This window comes from Schistocerca americana, chromosome 1 (genome assembly GCF_021461395.2).
Source record: "Schistocerca americana isolate TAMUIC-IGC-003095 chromosome 1, iqSchAmer2.1, whole genome shotgun sequence".
In the NCBI taxonomy this organism is placed as follows: Eukaryota; Metazoa; Arthropoda; class Insecta; order Orthoptera; family Acrididae; genus Schistocerca; species Schistocerca americana.
The window spans coordinates 253,761,025-253,783,022 of NC_060119.1; the positions used below are offsets into that span (position 1 = coordinate 253,761,025).

The window sequence follows — 21,998 nt, forward strand, 5'->3', positions numbered from 1 at the left end:
CACTTTTTGCTTGTAGTAGGCCTAATAGGCATTTGATATTGGTACTTTGTGAATTATATTCTGTCGTGTTATAAAAATGACCATTTATGCCAAAACAGACTCGTTTATTTGATGGGTGTAACAATTGCTGCAATATTAGCCAGGCCTATTTCGTTTTATCTTGAAGACAGCGACAAAATACACGTAATCAGATCGAGAAACCACACCAGTCTTGGGTACTATTTGTATTAACAGATTTTTTAGTATTAGACGACGACATTTTGTTTTTTCATGTAGCAAAATGTTGACGAACTTTGATGAGGTAATAGATTCTTTCCCAGAAAAGAAAGTACGCCATATAAAGCAGTGGCAAGATTAGAGAGAGAAAAAAAAAGGCTAGGACTTAAGAATTGAAGAAATGTGTACTGTCTTGCTTGTCTCTTGTTTTTACTTGTTTTGTGTATCCTATATTTAACTTTATGAATATGATAGAGGGAAACATTCCACGTAGGAAAAATATATCAAAAAACAAAGATGATGAGACTTACCAAACAAAAGCGCTGGCAGGTCGATAGACACACAAACAAACACAAACATACACACAAAATTCTAGCTTTCGCAACCAACGGCTGCTTCATCAGGAAAGAGGGAAGGGGAGGGAAAGACGAAAGGAGAGGGAAAGACGAAAGGATGTGGGTTTTAAGGGAGAGGGTAAGGAGTCATTCCAATCCCGGGAGTGGAAAGACTTACCTTAGGGGGGAAAAAAGGACGGTATACACACACACACACACACACACACACACACACACACACACACACACACACACACACGTATACAGACACAAGCAGACATATACAGAGGCAAAGAGTTTGGGCAGAGATGTCAGTCAAGGCAGAAGTACAGAGGCAAAGATGTTGTTGAAAGACAGGTGAGGTATGAGCGGCGGCAAATTGAAATTAGAAATTAGCGGAGATTGAGGCCTGGCAGATAGCGAGAAGAGAGGATATGCTGAAGGGCAAGTTCCCATCTCTGGAGTTCTGACAGGTTGGTGTTAGTGGGAAGTATCCAGATAACCTGGATGGCGTAACACTGTGCCAAGATGTGCTGGCCGTGCACCAAGGCATGTTTCACCACAGGGTGATCCTCATTACCAACAAACACTGTCTGCCTGTGTCCATTCATGCAAATGGACAGTTTGTTGCTGGTCATTCCCACATAGAATGCGTCACAGTGTAGGCAGGTCAGTTGGTAAATCACGTGGGTGCTTTCACACGTGGCTCTGCCTTTGATTGTGTACACCTTCCGGGTTACAGGACTGGAGTAAGTGGTGGTGGGAGGGTGCATGGGACAGGTTTTACACCGGGGGCAGTTACAAGGGTAGGAGCCAGAGGGTAGGGAAGGTGGTTTGGGGATTTCATAGGGATGAACTAAGAGGTTACGAAGGTTAGGTGGACGGCGGAAAGACACTCTTGGTGGAGTGGGGAGGATTTCGTGAAGGATGGATCTCATTTCAATGATATTTAACTTTGTCACACAAAACAGTTATTAGGTAACAGGCAGTAAAGACAGCAGATTTTCTGAAGAGCTCTTGTTCTGCCAGTTACAAATAATCCCAGCCAGTATTAATTGCAAGATTTTTTTAAAATAGGGGCAGGATCTCAAACCGGCCGACTGGGAGCGGGAGAGGCACCACAGGACATTTTAATTTCCACTTGCCTGAATATAGATTGATGGTCCCTTTACAAAATATTACATGTTTGAATTCCACAGAGTGAAATACAGAGATGTGCGATGGAAGAATGCTGAGTGAAGAGGCGTGGCACTGCACTTCGGCATACTTAAGACCAAATAACATGTATTATGTTCCCTCAAACATATGTTTTATGTAACAGACTCTTCAGAAACATGAGTGCTAAAAATGAAGATATCTTTGAAAAGTCGATTTTTTAAATTTTTGGTGTCCTACCTCAAACGCTCGAGGGAGGGGAGCACCACTGTCTAATATTGCCTCGGTTCAGGAATATTGTAGATCTGGACCTGATGTACAGAGCAATCTGAATTGTAGAGGGGAGGTGGTAGTCTCCACGTGACCCTTGTTTACATTAAGTGATTTTGCTGTTTCCTCTTCAACTTTTGTAGTCCTGTCTTCCTCAGTTGCGTGTAATATTATGGTATATTGATAATCCATAAGTAAAATTATCAATATACCGTAATATTGCTGTTTCCTCTTCCTTTATTGCTCTCACATCAAATGAAAACAAAATGGATTTCTATGGCCAGGACCTATCAAGTGAATTAAACTACATTCACATAATTACGGAAGGGTAAAATTTTTTATTGGTTTCAGATTGTATTTTGTTTCCACCTTTCTGACAGTCAAGAGTTAATCGCCTTGCAGAGCAGTGAAGTTATTTTAGTCGGTTTGTTAAAGAATTTTAACTTTTATTAATCTTTTCTGCTGAAGCAGTCAATTTATTTGAAACGTAGTGTTTAATTCAGCACTATTGGCTAGTTTCAACTGTTCGCTGCATTTCAAGTTCATGTTTTCATCTTCTAGCACGCATGGCACCATGCCATAATAAAGAACCAAACATGAGATGATACAGTACTGGTACTCCAAGAAAATTTGCATCTGAATCTGGACATACAAATGTGCGCTTTAAGCCGAATTATGCATTTTAGTATGGTTCACAAAATTCCCATGTCTTGTTTCTTTTATGACATAATGTAAGATCTTTTAATGTTTTATACGTATGAATGTACGGACTTCCTGCTTCATCATAGCTGCGCAAGCCCGGCGACGCCTCTTATCTGGCGCTCTCTGGCAACTGCTGAAACGAATATGTTTCTAACACATTGTGGGAAAATATTCTGAATAGTTGTTTGAAAAGCAGTACTTTCAAGGTAAATTTCCTATTTCTCAAGATGAACTCTGTGCTCGAATGTCCGTTGAATTTCTAAAATCGCAGAGCTTTTGACTCGCAATCAAAAATGAGATCTGTGAGGATGACCATTTAGAATATTTTCAAGCCCAAAAGATCAGACAAATTTTGCTGGCACATTTGTGTGATCTATCCTAAAGTGTAACTCGCGCAAAAAAGATCGACTTTATGTGTGATAGCATAGCTTCTCTTGCAGCTTATTAATCTTAGAGACTAATATTATACATGAAAGCTTTTCTTTTCTTGTAGCAACACTATGTATATTAATTTCAATCATTACCTTTTCCTATTTGCTGTGTTCGCGCTTCTTAACAGTGATGATGCTGTTGGCTGACTATATCACGTGTCCTATGCTCTGAATATCCGCTGTCATCGGCTGGCGAGATCTTTTGACATGAGCTACAAGTGGCTTACAAAAGTGCATCACAATCTTGATTTCAATCTTTCAGAAAGTAACATGCAGCATTCAATGGAATTCAAATTTATACTTTCGTAATTTAAAAATATGCAGTGTACATGTTGCTGCACACCAGACATCTTTCCAAAACGTGCTTTTTCCCCCTGAGTATCGTTTTTAAAGTGCCAGGAAATTCTACGCCAGTGTATAAAACCACTACCATTGAAAGGATTGATAAGTTTAGCAGTTCCGTGGAAAAGGATTCTGTTACTTACCACGGAAAAAATGTATTTTCATCTGGCATAAAGTGTATTTTTAACCGGGAAATCTGGTAATTTTTTTTATTTTTTTTTTTTTTTTATTTTTTTTTTCCCCCCCTCGTCCATATATACACCCTGTACCTACAAATTTTTTGTACTCTTGTATCTGAGTTGCATTTACCTTTGTGTAAAGCATGCTGGAGGGATAGGAGCACTGCAGTATATAAAAATGTTCAGTTTTACTCACTTAGTGTTAGATGTTAGTTCATTTATGTTATTTTAAACTTCAATTTTTTTAGTTATAATTTGTTGTAAAATTGTCATCACATGGAATCTTACCTATCTTGTTTGTATTCATATCTACTGTTATGTGGTGGAAAAGTAGGTTTGTCTTCCATCCACACAAGTTAGACCTATTTGTTTTTAGGTTTCCTTACCGCAACATGTAGTCCTCCAAAGCTCTTTTAAATTCCGATTCTAATACTGGATCCCCTATCTCTTCTAAATCGACTCCTGTTTCTTCTTCTATCACGTAAGTCAAATCTTCACCCTCATAGAGGCTTTCAATGTATTCTTTCCACCTATCTGCTCTCTCCTCTGCATTTATGGAATGAGTGCTGTCTGTCGGACTGCTAAGAACCTTTATTTCTCAAGAACTGGTAAACATAACAAGTTCAAATTTGTTACATATTAAGGTCTATGGTCCCTTGGTGGTGTAAAACTTTTAAGTTTCTAAGTCACTACAATCAAATTATATGGCCATTTTTATCACATATTTTAATATTTGAAAACTCACTCGTCAAAACCTATGGGGTACTTCCCATTGACTTAGAATCGTGAAATTTGGCAAGAAAAAAGGTATCGTAGCACAACTAAAAGCAAAAATCCGAAAGCTGTTAATTTGTAAAACAAATTGACATATCATGTTGTCCCATACCAAGGTTTGTGGTCCCTTGGCAGTGAAAAAATTGTAAGCTTCTAAGTGAATGCAGTAAAAACATATGGCCACTTATGTCACATGTTTTGATACTTGCAAATTCACACATCAAAACATATAGGATACTTCCTGTTGACATAGAAGCACGAAACTTGACAAGAAGCAAGGTTTCAATGTACACGTGAAGTAAAACATTTAAAACTTGTTAAAGTGTAATTGCATCACATAAAAAATATCTTTTGCCATGTGAACATAAGTTGCATTCATCATCCATGAAAAGCATAATAGACGAACATTAGTGCAGGCGAAAATAAAATGCAACTCAGTCATTTTTAGTAGGTAAATAAAAAATATTTTATTAAATCTTCTCTCTCTATGTATATAAACTGATGTCCCCTCGTCACTCCTTTTTGTATGTCCAGTATAATCGGAAGAACTGCTGTGAAGATTTTGATCTGGTCTTGAAATATTGCCAGTAGTGATATTGATAACAGGCGAAAATAATTGAGGTCCTCCATTCCCACGATGGGTGAACTATCTATATACGTAATTAAGTTTGTACAGAAACCTTCTTGCACTTGTCCAATTTTTGTAATAATATTTGTAAATATCAATTGTTTCATCATTTTAAGAATTTTGAATATTTCTGCCAGCATGATTCAATAACAACTTTGCAAGATCTTTGCAAATGAACGTCGATTTACAGCTCATAGGTAAGTTTGTTGTTACGGCTTGGAGCTGTTAATGTTATTCTTTAGCAAAATATGTGAAGTTTCTACCTTATTATTTTTTAAGATTGAGTGATTTGGTATTTGGAATGCACTGAACCCAAATTACATGTCTTGTCAAACAGCTTTTTCATATCAGGCTAACTACCCAATTTGGGCTTATTTTTAATAAAACCTTAGAAACAAAAACCAAGGAGTGTCACGTTGTGTATCCTTTGTAAAGGTAGGACAGAATTATATCTTCTTAGTAGAAGCATATATCGAATTCATCATCATCATCATCATCATCATCATTATTATTATTATTATTATTATTATTATTATTATTATTATTATCATTTTGGTTATGAAGTTGCTGGATTTTGGTAATTGAGCTACACCAATCGTTTGATCATGCTCTTCTGAGGAAAAAAAGTGTCAGTAAACATTGCTCCTGCTTAAAGCAGAAAAGACATTTAAGTTTTGTTCTAGGTTCCTGAGAGTTTCGCTGTCTCAAATTGGATAGTTTTGCACTTTCACTTTGTTGCCTGAGTGAAGAGCTGACTTCTCAAAACAGAATATCTTTGTGATACAGTTTCTGTTTTCATCTTACTGGCTTAACATTTCAAAACAAAACCCCTTAGAGCTACACTTTCAGTGTCCAAGTTCCAGTACCATAATGAACATTTTTAGAGTAAGGTGCAAACATATCCCCCCCCCACCCACACGCGCGCGCGCGCGCACACACACACACACACACACACACACACACACACACACACACACACACACACACCTCTGAGAGTTGCATGCCAAGTCAATTATGTATAATTGCTAACAAAACTTTGCTTCATTGGAGACTTGTTACAACATACTGAACAGCCTGTTTTGAGTAAACATTTGATTCACTTGTAAAATGTTGATCCACATGACACGAAAGATCTGTTAAAAGCTTGATGCAGGCTGCTATTTTTTAAACCAAAACATACAGTGAGATCATTAAAAGTAGTCAATTTGGAACTACTGACATGAACACTTAAGGACAGCTGACTCAACATCATGCAACTGTGTGAGTTACAACTTGATAAATTTTACTGCATGACGACTCTAGAAGCTGCTCTGTATGTCACAGCTTGATACAGCTTGCGAAAGCATAACTCCAGAACCTGCTTTCAGAGTCATAACAATAAATTTATAAGTAATTGCAAGGTGATGAAGCCCTTGTTGAGGCATCTTCTATATTATATTTTTTCTTTGATCCATAAGTTACTGATGTGTCCTAGACAATAACTTAGTTACTTATATTTTTTGTTGTTTTTTTTCCACAGATTTGGGAAAATCTTGTAGACTGTGAGACAAATCTTACCTTTGCCATGGACTGGGAAAATGTTCCCCGAAGACGGAAAATGTTAGTAAACCTCAGACAGAAATGTGATGGAGCAGGCAATGCCATGGACGGTGCACAACCCATCAATTATATTCCATCACATTCACAGTTTCTTCTCCATAGCTCACTGGCTGAAGATGTGACACAATTTGACTTCACACTGAGTGTTGTGCGTCCTCTGGGTCCCCCTGGGAATGTCAATGAACAGATGGATGGCACTGAAATCGACTTGGAAATGGATATTGTTAATCAGCATGTGTGTATGCCAGTCTTATGTGCACTGCTACAGAACATGTACAAACAAAATCTCATAACAGTTCCACAACCAGGGGAGAAAGGAAATTTGCCATCTTTTATGGAAAATATGAAGAAATGCCTCCTATCTGATAGGCACAGAAATGTGAAAATATTTATTGTGAAACTGATACTGAACAATGAGAATATCTTCTTGCCATTTGCAAATCATTGGTTGTACCCCTTGTTGTTACTTATAAAAGATGGGTCTTTTGGTAATGAATTAAATTATTTCATCACTGACGTTTTAGCACTACTACTATCATGGAGTGGAAGAGCTATTCCAGATTCTAATGATTATGAAAAGAAATTGACTAGTGATGTTTTTAGATTCTTAATTGAACACTCATTCCACAGGAGACGGGATATTATGAAGCACAATTTAGAACTAATAAAAACAGTTGTTGAGCTATGGAAGAGTTGTTTGACTGTACCATATGATTTAATTTTAGATTACCTAAAAAAGAAGTATGAGACAGATAAAGATGCAGAATTTGGTATACAGTTAGTTGGAGCAATCTGCTGCAACAAAATCAATCCATGGGATGAAAACACAGTGAATAATGTTCTAGACATCCTCTGGACTAAAATGGATGTCAACAGTAGAGAAGTGTACTTACCATGTTCTGAACTTGTCGGAATTATTTTGAAGCGTATGCATGATGAAGATGATATTAGTGTACAACCTGACAATAAATTCCTGAGTAATGTGAGATCTGTTCTCAATAAACTAAGTTACAAAAGTCGAGACAAATATCTGTTGTGTTTACACGGTGTGCAGAAACATTACCCTCAAGTAGTTGACAAAACTTTTATGCAAGATGTGGCTTTTAATCTAAAGAAATGTCAAGGAAGCTTTAAGACATTAAGTTTGGAAATAATGTTATCTGGAATTGAAACATTAGGTAAGTAGTTTTACTTTTGATTAGATCTGTACAACTACTTGCATTGTTTTATTAGTATTGTAATATGGAGCAAAATCTCAAATAAGACAAAGAAATGAGTTCAGGCATCATACAAGTTAATGAGATTGTACTAAAACAATTGAATTATTGAAGTTACTTCCTCACACCAGTTTTCAGAATATGTGGATGTTTATAAGTCTTCTTTCATCAGTTCAGGTCACAGTTCTAATATTGTTATTACTGGCACAAGTTGATTAGTTCTTAGTGTGGCACTGATAAATTTATTCTGCTCAGCTAGCTCTTTATCTCTTTAGACAGTCATAACTTTCTGGATTTTGTGCAGGTTAAGTTCAGTGCACTGTTCTTGCTTTTCTTTTAGCTAAATTTTTGCCCTCATATTAGTGCTCATCCTCTCTTTGCAAACAGCCTTAATTACTGTCAAAGCAGGTTATTCATCTCCAAACTTCTGAACAGTGTGGCCTTATTTGCTTAAGAACTCTGGCCAGTCAATCAAAACTAGCCTGTCTACCATAAGTGTGTTGCTGTTGTCATTCATAGTTAGATATGTAGTTATCAAAGCGATAATTGAAATTGTTATTGAAATTACAGGCTTTGGTACCAAAGTGAATGGTACAGGCATTAGTGTTAATGACATTGAGAAATGGCATAAGTTACTAGAATTGGATAAAGCCCCTGGACCTGATGCCATTCCTGTCAGATGATTTTTGAAGTGTACATTGAAGTTAGCCCCCTTCTGTAATCATAATATGTGGTAGATCCTTTGAGCATAAATGTGTCGCAAGTGAATTAAAGAAAGAATAGGTTATATCATTACAACAAAGTTAGTGCAGTGAGCCACAAAACAGCTGTACAATATCATTGACATCCATCTGCTGTAGATATTAGATCATATTCTGATCTCAATCATAATGAGGCATCTTGAACACAACGATCTTCTCAACGTCAGCCAGTGCATGGATCTGAAAACATTGATCTTGCTAAACAGTTTTCACACATTTCTCACATGACATTATGAAAGCCCCACGGATCAAGGCAGTCAAGTGTAAGCAGTATTTTTTGACTTTGTTTATTATTTAATTCAAGGATCATCTCACAATGATATAGGAGGTATCATGGTAATACAATAAAAACCAATAGCTCCAAAAATAGACATACACAAAATACTTGGGTTAGCCCATGGGGTAGGACAGGTGGTTGGGTGTGGCCTTGATGAAGGAACCATCTTGGCAATTGCCTGAAGTGATCAGGAAAACCACAGGAAACCCAAACCAGGGCAGCCGGATAGAGCAAACACAATCCTCCCGAATATGAGGTCAGTGTCTTAAAAGCTGCACAACTTCATTCTGTTGGTTCCTGTTACGCAAAGTTCATTGACTTACACACAAATATCTTCTGACAACCAATAATATAAAAATGAAAACTCCAGTTAGGAATATCAGCAATGTAGGAAAAGATAATTTGCTGCTCACTGTACAGATGACATGTTAAGTTGCAGACACACACCCCACACACACACACACACACACACACACACACACACACACACACACACACACACCCACAGTTGAAAGACATTTACACATTAGTTTTTGGCAATACCCTTTCCTGAGAAAGAGAAACACACGCCATTCTTTCACACAAGCAAGCACCAAGCCTGGCCTGAGCTGCAGGAGTTGAAGGTCATGTGTGCATGAGGTATGCTTGCTTGTGTGACTGAATGGCATGTATGTCTCTTTTTTTCACAAAGACTGTTGCCAAAAGCTAATGGGAAGTATCCTTTAATTGTGCCTGTCTGTAACTTAACATGTCATCTTTACTGTAAGTAGCAGTCTATTGTTAATAATATAAAAACATAGTTTTCTTCCTAGAAGCATATGACTTGGCACTGTCTAAGACTTCTTTTAAAAATTACAATTATATGTTGTATCAAATGAAATTTATTGCTGAAATGAGGATTTTTTGGCAGAGTGATGCAGAATTTTGTCTTGAATGGAGAGCCATTAACAGATGTAGAAGCAACTTCATGTGTGCCCCAGGAAAATGCAGCAGGACTTTTGTTGTCAATGTTGTATATTAATGACATGACAGACAGTATTACAAGTAACCTCAGACTTTGTGTGTAATGCAGTTATTTATAATGAGCCACTATTCAAAAAAAAGATTCACATATATTCAATCAGATGTTTATAAGATTTCAAATTGGTGCAAAGGTTGACGATTTACCTTAAATGTTGATAAATGTAAAATTGTGTACTTCACAAAATGCAAAAGTGTAGTATCCCATGACTATCAGATCAGGTAAATTCTTGGATGTAACAATTTGTACGGATATGAAATAAAGTGTTTAGTTGGGCTCAGTCATCAGTAATACAGATCACAAACCATGATTCATTGGTAGTATACTAGAAAAACGCAGCCAACCTACAAAGGAGATTGCTCACAAAACACTTGAGACACCCATCCTAGAATATTGCTAAAGTGTGTGGGATCCATACCAACTAGGATTATCAGGGGACATAAACAGAGAAGAGCAATACGTATTGCGACAAGTTTGTGGGATTCCTGGAAGACTGTTGTGAAAATACTGAATAACTTGGACTGGCTGACTCTTTGAGATATATTTCACTGCTCTGAAAAAGCATACTTACAAATTTGAAAGAAACATTATTAAATGAGGAACCTAAGAGTTTACTTCAGTCACAGCGACCCCCCCCCCCCCCTTCCCCGCCCCTTTCCCTTCTGTCTCCCTCCTCTCATTTATTTTTTTTCTTTCAGTATTTTTAGGTTTCATTCTGGTATTTTTCTCCCTAAGTTTCTTTTAGCTTGAATGGTATTTTCCTTTCTCCATTCAGTAAATAATTTCCTTTTATGTATACCACTTAATTACTGCATGCCAGTTATCGTGTTGACTAGCACCTGTAGCAAACATGCACAACGATAACTGACAATACGATAACTGACAATCAAAGCAGTATCAACTTGTACATGAAACAGTGGAAAACTCAGTTATACAGTAGTTGCATTAACTATCGCCCTCTTGTTGTAACTACGGTGAACTACTTGGTATGCTAGCAGCAGTGCTGCTGGATTGCCATCTATAATTCTTACATTACATGCACGCACTCTCTCTCTTTTTCTCTCTCTTGGCCAAGACTACCAAACATGTCAGTGCTGATTGAGGTGTCTCAACACACCCTTCCAATTCTCTTTCTTAGTCCCAGACTTATGTGGTCAATGAGTAAATTTGCCCCTGGGGAACACAAGGGTGCATTCCCTTTCTTTTATATACTTCAATGCAAATGCTAGGTTAGATATACACTATGTGATCAAAAGTATCTGGACACCCCCAAAAACATACATTTTTCGTGTTAGGTGCATTGTGCTGTCACCTACTGCCAGGTACTCCATATCAGCGACCTTAGCAGTCATTAGACATCATGAGAGGGATGAGTGGGGAACTCCGTGGAACTAACGGACTTCAAACATGGTCAGATGATTGGGTGTCACTTATGTCATACATCTGTACCAGAGATTTCTACACTCCTAAACATCCCTATGTCCACTGTTTCCTATGTGATAGTGAAGTGGAAACTTGAAGAAGAGACACGTACAGCACAAAAGCGCACACGTTGATCTCATGTGTTGACTGGCAGAGACCACCAACAGTTAAAAATGGTCGTAATGTGTAATAGTCAGACATCTATCCAGACTACCACATAGAAATTCCAAACGGCATCAGGATCCACTGCAAGTACTATGACAGTTAGACGGGAGCTGAGAAAACTTGGATTTCATGGTCGAGCGGCTGCTCATAAGCCACACATCATGAAGGTAAATGTCAAATGGCGCCTCACTTGGTGTAGGGAGCGTAAACATTGGCTAATTGAACAGCGGAAGAATGACGTGTGGAGTGATGAATCACGGTACACAATGTGGCGATCCGATGCCCGGGTGTGGGTATGGTGAATGGCCGGTTAACATCATCTGCCAACGTGTGTAGTGCCAACAGTAAAATTCGGAGGTGGTGGTGTTATGGTGTGGTCGTGTTTTTCATGAAGGAGGCTTGCACCCCATGTTGTTTTGTGTGGCACTATCACAGCACAGGCCTACATTGATGTTTTAAGCATCTTCTTGTTTGCCACTGTTGAAGAGCAATTCGAGAATGGTGATTGCATCTTTCAACAGGATCAAGCACCTGTTCATAATGCCCCGCCTGTGGCAGAGTGGTTACACGACAATAATATCCCTGTAATTGACTGGCCTGCACAGAGTCCTGACCTCAATCCTGTAGAACACCCTTGGGATGTTTTGGAAACCGACTTTGTGCCAGGCCTTGCTGAAGGACATAGATTCCTCTCCTCAGTGCAGCACCCTGTGAGGAATGGACCGCCATTCTCCAAGAAACCTTCCAGCACCTGATTGAACGTATGCCTGAGAGAGGGGAAGCTGTCATCAAGGATAAGGGTGGGCCAACACTATGTTGAATTCCAGCATTACCGATGAAGGGCACCAGGAACTTGTAAGTCATTTTCAGCAAGGTGTCCGGATACTTTTGATCAGGTAGTGTATGAGGGCTGTCCAGATAGTAACAGACTTTTGAAATAAAAAATTAACAATATGGAAAAACCAAATCTTATTGCATACATTTTAAAGACACATTTTTAAAGCTATTTTTCTACATAATCAACATTCAAACTGAGGCACTTATTATACTGTGGCACAACTTTTCAGCACCATCTCTGTAGAATCTACTGCCTGCAATAGCAAGCACTGGTTTATACCAGCATGCATTCTGACACCAGTATGAAAGCATTGTGTAGTATGTGTGTTCATTTCTGGGAAGAGATGGTAGTCACTAGATACCAAATTCGGGCTCTATGGTGGATGACCAAACACCTTGCATCCGAAACCCCGTAGGAGATCTCGGGTATGGTTGGTCATGTGTGGATGCGCATTGTCATGAAAAGACAAAACCTTTGTGCTAAGTATTCCCCAATGCTTGTTTTGTATCATCTGTCTTAACTTTGTCAGTGTTTGACAAAACCTCTCTGAGTTAATTGTTGTGCCATGTTCAAGGGAATCTACAAGTATCATTCCTGTAGAATCCCAAAACACAGTTTCTAGTTGATAATGTTTACAAACATGTTCCTAGTTTCTATAGAGAATATATGCACCTGCGCCCCCTCCACATTCCATTGACTGCCATTTCTGTTCCACACTTGACATACTTCACCCAAGTCTCGTCTCCAGTTAGAATTCCATGTCTCTAGTAATACTTGAGGAAGGTCAATGCAGCAGCCGGTTTCTGTGGTTTTTGTTGTCTTCCATTTGGATTTTGGAAACCCACCTAGCACGAAATTTGTAGTTACCAAGCATCCCAAACACAATTTCACGAATCAAACTCTACGAAATATGGGGTAAATGTTGCGAAAGTTCTGTAGTCATGAAGTGGTGATTTTCACAAATTTTGTCATTGATTTTAATCACCAGTTTGTCAGTTGCAAGGCAAGGCCCACCACTACTGTCCTCATTGCAAACATTTGTATAGCCATTTGTAAAATCACTGCACCATTCCCTCGCTCAGCTTTCAATCATAATTCCTTTTCCGTACACATCACAAAGGTTGAGATAAATTTCAATTGGTTTGTAGTTTTTTGCCAACAAATTCCCAGTCGCAGAATGCACCTAACGAGTGGTGAGATTTTTTGTTGCAGTGCACATTTTAACACATCACAGAAAGGAAAGTACGGAAACACCACTGCTGCATGCGTACTGAGTGTAAGAATATTATGGCACCAAGATGATCGATCTAGTCCCGCCCACTGCCATGATAGACCAAAATGTCTGTTACTTTCTGGGTAGTCCTCCTCTAATCACATCCTTCAATATAATTGTATATCTCAAGGAAATGTACTCGGCTGTCACCATCAACAGCATTGCTTCCATAGTATGGATTTGAGCCCATGATGATTCCTCAATTTCCTATTCACCACACAATACCAGTTTGGCAGCACGTAAATTTCACCTAATGATTAAGAGGTTGGTACAATGGCCAGGAGAAAGAGGTTGTAAATTTTCATCAGAAACACCACTTTGTTTATTATAATCATTGATGTCATCATTTTATCTCACCTAGGTTCACATGAATGACACTACAAACTACTTTCTGGGGAGGTCAACTATGGCTCAGAGACATTGTGCATAACAGTAAAACACACTCAACACTCGATAACCATTCAAATTAACACAAAAATTGTAACAGTTAAAAAGCCAAGAATGATGAGGTATTTGTTAAGACAACCAACTATTGTGGTTTGACTCGTAGAGAGGATAACTTCCTGAATGCTGGAGCTCTGTATTTGTCCAGCCAAATTATGAGCATGTAACCATTATAAACCTAAAGATGTGTCTATACTGATGTGAAACTGGTAGTTGCGATTAAAGCAGCTTCAAACAGCTATGCGGCTTTTGGAAATACGTAATTATTCTTGACTTTTTATGGTAATTGTAATGATAATGTGAATGGTTATTGAGTGTTAAGTGTTTTAATTGTTATTTGTGAATGGTACAGTTTTAAGTTTAAACAACTCGGTTATATTTTTGGATTTACTTTTTGATGATAATTTGACTTGGCTACTGCATCTCAAGGAGATGAAAGTCAGATATCGAAAAGCACTTACCATCCTGAAGTATCCACAGCAAACAAACCAGAGAGCTGGCAGGCATTTATTCAGTCTTGACTTGCAGACAGTTACACTATATAGTGCAAATCACACTTAAGTGCCTGCAGAGGGTTCATCGAACCACCTTCACAATAATTCTTTATTACGTCATTCTCAAACAGAGCATGGAAAAAACAAATGCCTATGTCTTTCTGTGTGAGCTCTGATTTCACTTATTTTATGATGATGATCATTTCTCCCTATGTAGGTTGACGTCATCAAAGCATTTTTTCATTCAGGGGAGCAAGTTGGTGACATATCTGAAGATATTAGACTCTGCTCACAATGAGGGTGTTAGGCTGCCATTGGGTGTCTGCTGAGCTATTCTGATATCTAGCCTGTGTTTTAAGACTGGCAAACCATCTCTCTCAGTGATGTACCATTTCGTGGTGAAATTTGCTCTGAAGATATGCAGTATACAATAAAACCACTTAGGATCAGTAGGGGTTAAAGTTAAAATTGCGAATCAGTGTTTGAGCAGGTTGCTACCCTGGCTAATTAAAATGCCCAATCTAATTTTAGAAATGACTGAAACTAGCGGAAACTGTGCAGATGCACACACATTCCCTGAACTCTTACGGGACTTGGAATAATGTCTTCCACGAGTAATGAGTGTGTTGGGGAGGGACACTACGAATGTAGTGTGTGGACATACAAGGTGAGAATGTGGGTCTCACGGGAGGCGTGCGCGAGATAGTCCCTGCAGTCGCACTATCCTCTGTGCCATCGGTGGCTCAGATGGATAGAGTGTCTGCCATGTAAACAAGATCCCTGGTTCAAGTCCCAGTCGGGGCACACATTTTCACCTGTCCCTGTTGATATTATCAAAGCCTGTCAACAGCTGAAGGTATTAATATAATTCTAATTTAAACCTGCAGAGAGTGGTGGATCCTCCAATCCCCCAACCAAGAACAGACGCCATATCCATATAAGTATTCTCTGCAGGTTTGGTCTGAAGGAGTAAAACTTCTGACCTCCAACATCAGCACTGGTAGACATTGTCTAAAACATTGCTAATGTATATCTGTGGAACACTGTCATGTTAAGATTGGTTGTGAAGAATGACATTCTTTTCACCAAATACATACATCCATATTAAGCAATGCAGTTATGATTATGCAATTGAACAACATGTAGTAGTAGTAGTAGTAGTAGTAATCACCAGCATAGTCATTGGCTTTGATCTCTTTCCTTTTCAGTACAGCGGTGATATTATCACATATTTAAGCTAATACAGAATGAAATGATTTCGTATGGAGTATGCCATTGTCCTTACAATAGAGTGTTCTATTAGAATATGTGTATGAGGACCACCCATCATGGTATACTTTCTCAGCTTATTTTGTTCTGTGTTAAGTTTTACTTCAGTGATAAGTTTTATTTTGTGTGTGTGTGTGTGTGTGTGTGTGTGTGTGTGTGTGTGTGTGTGTTTTCACCTGAAGATTATAATATTTGCTAATATCAGTTTCATTATGCCAAATACAGGTGAAGATGCATATGGATTCCTAAAAAGTAATGGGCTGCTGGACTTTGTTGACCAACCAGATACTGGTGCTCAACTTGCAGCACTAAGAGTGCTGGAGAAACTCTTGTTGCTGGACCGAGACAACAGCAGCATTTGCCACATGAAATATGCTGAAAAGCAGAGTCTTTTGGATGCAGTATGCCCTATTGCAGTTAAACGTTCAACTGCTGCCTCATGTCGTCACCTTGCATTTCAGATCCTTTCCAGTGACACTGATGCCCATGAGGGTGCTCGAAAAGCCCTACTTTCTGGATTGGCAGATTCAGACCCGGATATAAAGGAATTTGTTCTGAGGTATGTAGATAGAGTTAATTATCCGTAAATGTGGTAAGTGACTACGGTATTTTATTTGCTTCATCTACATCTACGTGATTACTCTGCTATTTACAATAAAGTGCCTGGCAGAGGGTTCAGTGAACCACCTTCAAGCTGCCTCTCTACTATTCCACTCTCGAACAGCATGTGGGAAAAACAAGCGCTTAAATTTTTCTGTGCGAGCCATAATTTCTCTTATTTTATCGTGATGTTCATTTCTCCCTACGCCAACAGAATGTTTTCACAATCAGAGGAGAAAACTGGTGATTGAAATTTCATGAGAAGATCCCATCACAACAAGAAACACCTTTGTTTTAATGACTGCCACTCCAGTTTACGTATCATGTCTGTGGCACTATCTCCCCTATTGCATGATAGTACAAAACAAGCCGCCCTTCTTTGAACTTTTTCATCCTTCAGTCCCGCCTGATGCAGATCGCACACTGTACAACAATACTGCAGAATAGGGTGGACAAGCATGGTGTAAGCAGTCTCTTTAGTAGACTTGTTGCACCTTCCAAGTGTTCTGCCAATGAATTGCAGTCTTTGGTTTGCTCTACCCACAACATTATCTATGTGGTTGTTCCATTATAGGTTATTTGTAATTGTAATCCCTAAGTATTTAGTTGAATTTACAGCCTTAAGATTTGTGTGACTTATTGTGTAATCAGAATTTAGCAGATTTCTTTTAGTACCCATGTGAATAACTTCACACTTTTCTGTATTAAAGTGAGTGAGTGGTTGTACGTTATTACTAAATATGGAGCTATTGTATCAGCATACTCTGAAAGGTACCTGACTGGTGTACAGTCTGGACTGGAGGCCTTGCCTTTATTAAGTGATTTAAGCTGCTTTTCTACACTGAGGGCAACTACTTCTAAGTTTCTCATCTTGGCAGTTGTTCTTGATTGGAATTCAGGAATATTTACTTTGTCTTCTTTGGTGAAGAAGTTTCAGAAAACCATGTGTAATAACTCTGCTTTAGTGGCACTGTCATCAGTGACTTGACTGCTGTTATCGCACAGTGATGGTATTAGTTGTGGCTTACCAGTGGTGTGCTTTATTTATGACCAGTATCTCTTTGGGGTTTCTGACTGATACCAAGACAGAGTTTCACTGTGGAAATTTTTAAAAGCATCTCACATTGAAAACGCGCTTTGTTTTGAGCTTCTGCAAAACTTTGCCAATCTTGGGGATTTTGCATTCTTTTAAATTTGGCATGTTTTTCTCGTTGCTTCTGCAACAGCTTTCTGACCCATTTTTGTGTACCATGGGGGATCAGTACCATCACTTATTAATTTATGTGGAATATATATCTTAATTGCTATCAGTATTATCTTTTTGAACTCATTCCACATATTTTCTGATCGTACGTGATCAGATCGGAAGGAGTAGAGACCATCTCTTAAAAATGCATTAAGAGCATTTTTATCAGCTTTTTTTAAAATAATGTACTTTGCATTTCTTTTTAATGGTTGTAGGTGTTACGGTTCCGTAGAAATGTTGGAACACGTGAGGCAATACTAACCTTACGACTTATCTTAGAAGAAAGATTGAGAAAAGGCAAACCTACGTTTCTAGCATTTGTAGACTTAGAGAAAGCTTTTGACAATGTTAACTGGAATACTCTCTTTCAAATTCTGAAGGTGGCAGGGGTAAAATACAGGGAGTGAAAGGCTATTTACAATTTGTACAGAAACCAGATGGCAGTTATAAGAGTCGAGGGGCATGAAAGGGAAGCAGTGGTTGGGAAAGGAGTGAGACAGGGTTGTAGCCTGTCCCCAATGTTATTCAATCTGTATATTGAGCAAGCAGTAAAGGAAACAAAAGAAAAATTCGGAGTAGGTATTAAAATTTATGGAGAAGAAGTAAAAACTTTGAGGTTCGCCGATGACATTGTAATTCTGACAGAGACAGCAAAGGACTTGGAAGAGCAGTTGAATGGAATGGACAGTGTCTAGAAAGGAGGATATAAGATGAACATCAACAAAAGCAAAACAAGGATAATGGAATGTAGTCAAATTAAATCGGGTGATGCTGAGGGAATTAGATTAGGAAATGAGACACTTAAAGTAGTAAAGGAATTTTGCTATTTAGGGAGTAAAATAACTGATGATGGTCGAAGTAGAGAGGATATAAAATGTAGACTGGCAATGGCAAGGAAATCGTTTCTGAAGAAGAGAAATTTGTTAACATCGAGTATAGATTTAAGTGTCAGGAAGTCGTTTCTGAAAATATTTGTATGGAGTGTAGCCATGTATGGAAGTGAAACATGGATGATAACTAGTTTGGACAAGAAGAGAATAGAAGCTTTTGAAATGTGGTGCTACAGAAGAATGCTGAAGATAAGGTGGGTAGATCACGTAACTAATGAGGAGGTATTGAATAGGATTGGGGAGAAGAGAAGTTTGTGGCACAACTTGACTAGAAGAAGGGATCGGTTGGTAGGACATGTTTTGAGGCATCAAGGGATCACAAATTTAGCATTGGAGGGCAGCGTGGAGGGTAAAAATCGTAGAGGGAGACCAAGAGATGAATACACTAAGCGGATTCAGAAGGATGTAGGTTGCAGTAGGTACTGGGAGATGAAGAAGCTTGCGCAGGATAGAGTAGCATGGAGAGCTGCATCAAACCAGTCTCAGGACTGAAGACCACAACAACAACAACAACAACAACAACAGGTGTTAAGGTATTCTACCTTGTTGTCGCTAATCCCAGTATTTGTCTTGGTACTCCCTATTTGTCCAGGATTATTTTTTGCTGAGAGATCAAGTATGCTTTCACAATCATTTATGCTTTGAGTGGGCTCATGAACTAATTGTTCAAAATAATTTTCTGAGAAAGCATTCAGTACAATTTTGGATGACGTTTTATGCCTGTTGCAGGCTTTAAACATATAATTTTTCCAGCATATTGAGGGTAGATTTAAGTCACTACCAACTATATTTGTATGACTGGCATGTACCTATTTGAACTGAGACTAAAGTTTTCTTTGAACTGATCAGCAAGTATATCTTCTGAGTCAGGAGGTCAGCAAAATGATCCAGTTGTTAGTTTAGTCCGACTGTCAAGTATAACCTCTGCCCATACTATTTTGCAGGAAGTATCTACTTCAATTTCACTACAAGGTAAATTACTTCTGACAGCAATAATTACTCTACTACCTTTCTGAAAACTGTTAGGTCATTTGAAAAAATTTCGGCTGAACTTATTTCCAGCTTTAGCCAGCTTTCCGTACCTATAACTAGTTGAGGTTCAGTGCTTTCTGTTAGGGGTTGGAGCTCTAGTGCCTTCCCAATACAGCTACAATAATTTACAACTACAATGCCTCGTTTTAGATGGTTTCCTGAGACCCTCTAACCTAGAAAACTGCCCAGTCTCTTCCACACAGCCCCCGCTACCCGTGTATCCACTTTCTGTGTGTAGTGGACTCCTGACGTATTAAGCGGAACCCAGAAACCCACCACCAGATGGCGCAAGTCAAGGAATCTGTAGCCTACACAGTCACAGAACCGCCTGAGCCTCTTATTCAGACCTTCCACTTGGCTCTGCACCGAAAGACCACAGTTGGTTCTGTCGACGATGCTGCAGGTGGTGAGCTCCGCTTTAATCCTGCAAGCAAGACTGGCAGTATTTACCATTTCCACTAACCACTCGAAACCAGAGAGAATCTCCCCCGATCCAAAGTGACATGCGTCATTAGTGCTGACATGGGCCACCCCCTGCAGTTGGCTACACCCTGTACTCTTGGCTACACCCTGTACTCTTCACGGCATCTGGAAGCACCCTTTCCACATCCGTAATGACTCCCCCACCAGGTAAGTACATGGAGTGCACACTGGCCTCCTTCCCCTCCTTGGCAACAGTGTTCCTAAGGGGCCCCATTACGCTCCCAACTACTAGCAAACACACCCTCTGTGAATGCCCAGACCTTGCGGGCCAAAAAGCTTCCTCTGGAACAGGTTGGATGATTGCATCCAGCTCAGAGACTTCTTCAACCACAGATAACGCCCAAAACTTGTTAGTCAAATGATCTGGGGTGGCCCTACGATCCGCCCTTTGGAATATCTTTCACTGCCTGCCAGACTTTTGAATGATCTCCCACTTGACCACAGGTGAGGTATCGATCTCAGTGCAGGCTATACCCGGGCTAGCCACAGCAATGAACCAATCGGGGGACATGCTCAACGTCCCTCGCATACCCATGTCTGACCCCCCACAGTGATGCCCTTGGCAGCAGCCACAAGCTCTGTGAAGGAAGCAAACACAGCCTGGAAGGGTCAACAAATCGGCTTGCATCTGTACACAGCAATCACAGTTCCTACCCATTACTGAAGTTGATTCTGTTTGAAGCTTGTAAATATATGTAACAAACAAACGGTGTACGGCAGGAACTCGCAGTGCACTCTCACTAACTGACATCCTGTCAGACTATGAAGAGAGATGCTTATAATCACTTTCTTGCCTCTCCTAATAATTCTGTAGAATGATAATATAAAACTAAATATCATAAATATTTGTAATATTATAAGATTAAATTTTAACCTCTTTGCTGGAAACATTAGGAGCTAGAAGTGACAGGAATATAGATGCAGATTTTGATGTGAAGAATCTTAAAGTCTTTAACATTAATACACAGATTTCATATACTAATGTTTAAAACTAGATGGGTACAGTCTTCAACAAGAATCTGTAAATCTAGAAATTATCGTGACCTTTACAACCCAGAATTACTTGAACCTCTTGCGTTCCTCTTGACCCAGGATTCGGATTCCACCATCCCAGCCTAATTGTCTCCATTTGTACAAATGTTAACTAACATTCCCCTCATATTAAGTACAAATCTTTCTGGGATACCTAAAAAAATCATCATATTATTGATGAAAAGTCTTCATTTTATTGATGACATTTTCATGATCTGGACTCATGACAAGATCGACATTTGCTCTTTTCTCCATAACCTCAACACTTACTCCCTTCATCTGGTCCTTCTCAACTCGATGAATAACATTCCCATATCTCAATCTCCACCTCTCGAATGCTCCATAAATAGAGGGTGTTACAAAAAGGCACGGCCAAACTTTCAGGAAACATTCCTCACACACAAATAAAGAAAAGATGTTATGTGGACATGTGTCCGGAAACGCTTAATTTCCATGTTCATTTTAGTTTCGTCCACCTGCGCTCAATGGAGCACATTATTATGATTTCGTACGGGATACTCTACCTGTGCTGCTAGAACATTACAAGGACGACACAACATGTGGTTCATGCACGATGGAGCTCCTGCACATTTCAGTCGAAGTGTTCGTACACTTCTCAACAACAGATGGATTGGTAGAGGCGGACCAATTCCATGGCCTCCACACCCTCCTGACCTCAACCCTGTTCACCTTCATTTATGGGGGCATTTGAAAGCTCTTGTCTATGCGACCCCGGTACCAAATGTAGAGACTCTTCGTGCTCGTATTGTGGACGGCTGTGATACAATACGCCATTCTCCAGGGCTGCATCAGCGCATCGGGGATTCCATGCGACGGAGGGTGAATGCGTGTATCCTCGCTAACGGAGGACATTTTGAACATTTCCTGTAACAAAGTGTTTGA

At 39.2% G+C, this 21,998-nt stretch overlaps 1 protein-coding gene across 1 annotated transcript in view; it reads left to right on the forward strand.

Moving 5' to 3' along the window:
- The window catches only part of LOC124623192 (DNA-dependent protein kinase catalytic subunit-like), a 565,210-nt gene that overhangs the window by 313,126 nt on the left and 230,086 nt on the right, over nt 1–21,998 (forward strand). Inside the window, exons 28-29 of the mRNA XM_047149022.1 lie at nt 6,552–7,809; nt 16,038–16,371. Of these exons, the coding sequence (XP_047004978.1) occupies nt 6,552–7,809; nt 16,038–16,371 (1,592 nt within the window). The remainder of the gene's footprint in view (nt 1–6,551; nt 7,810–16,037; nt 16,372–21,998) is intronic.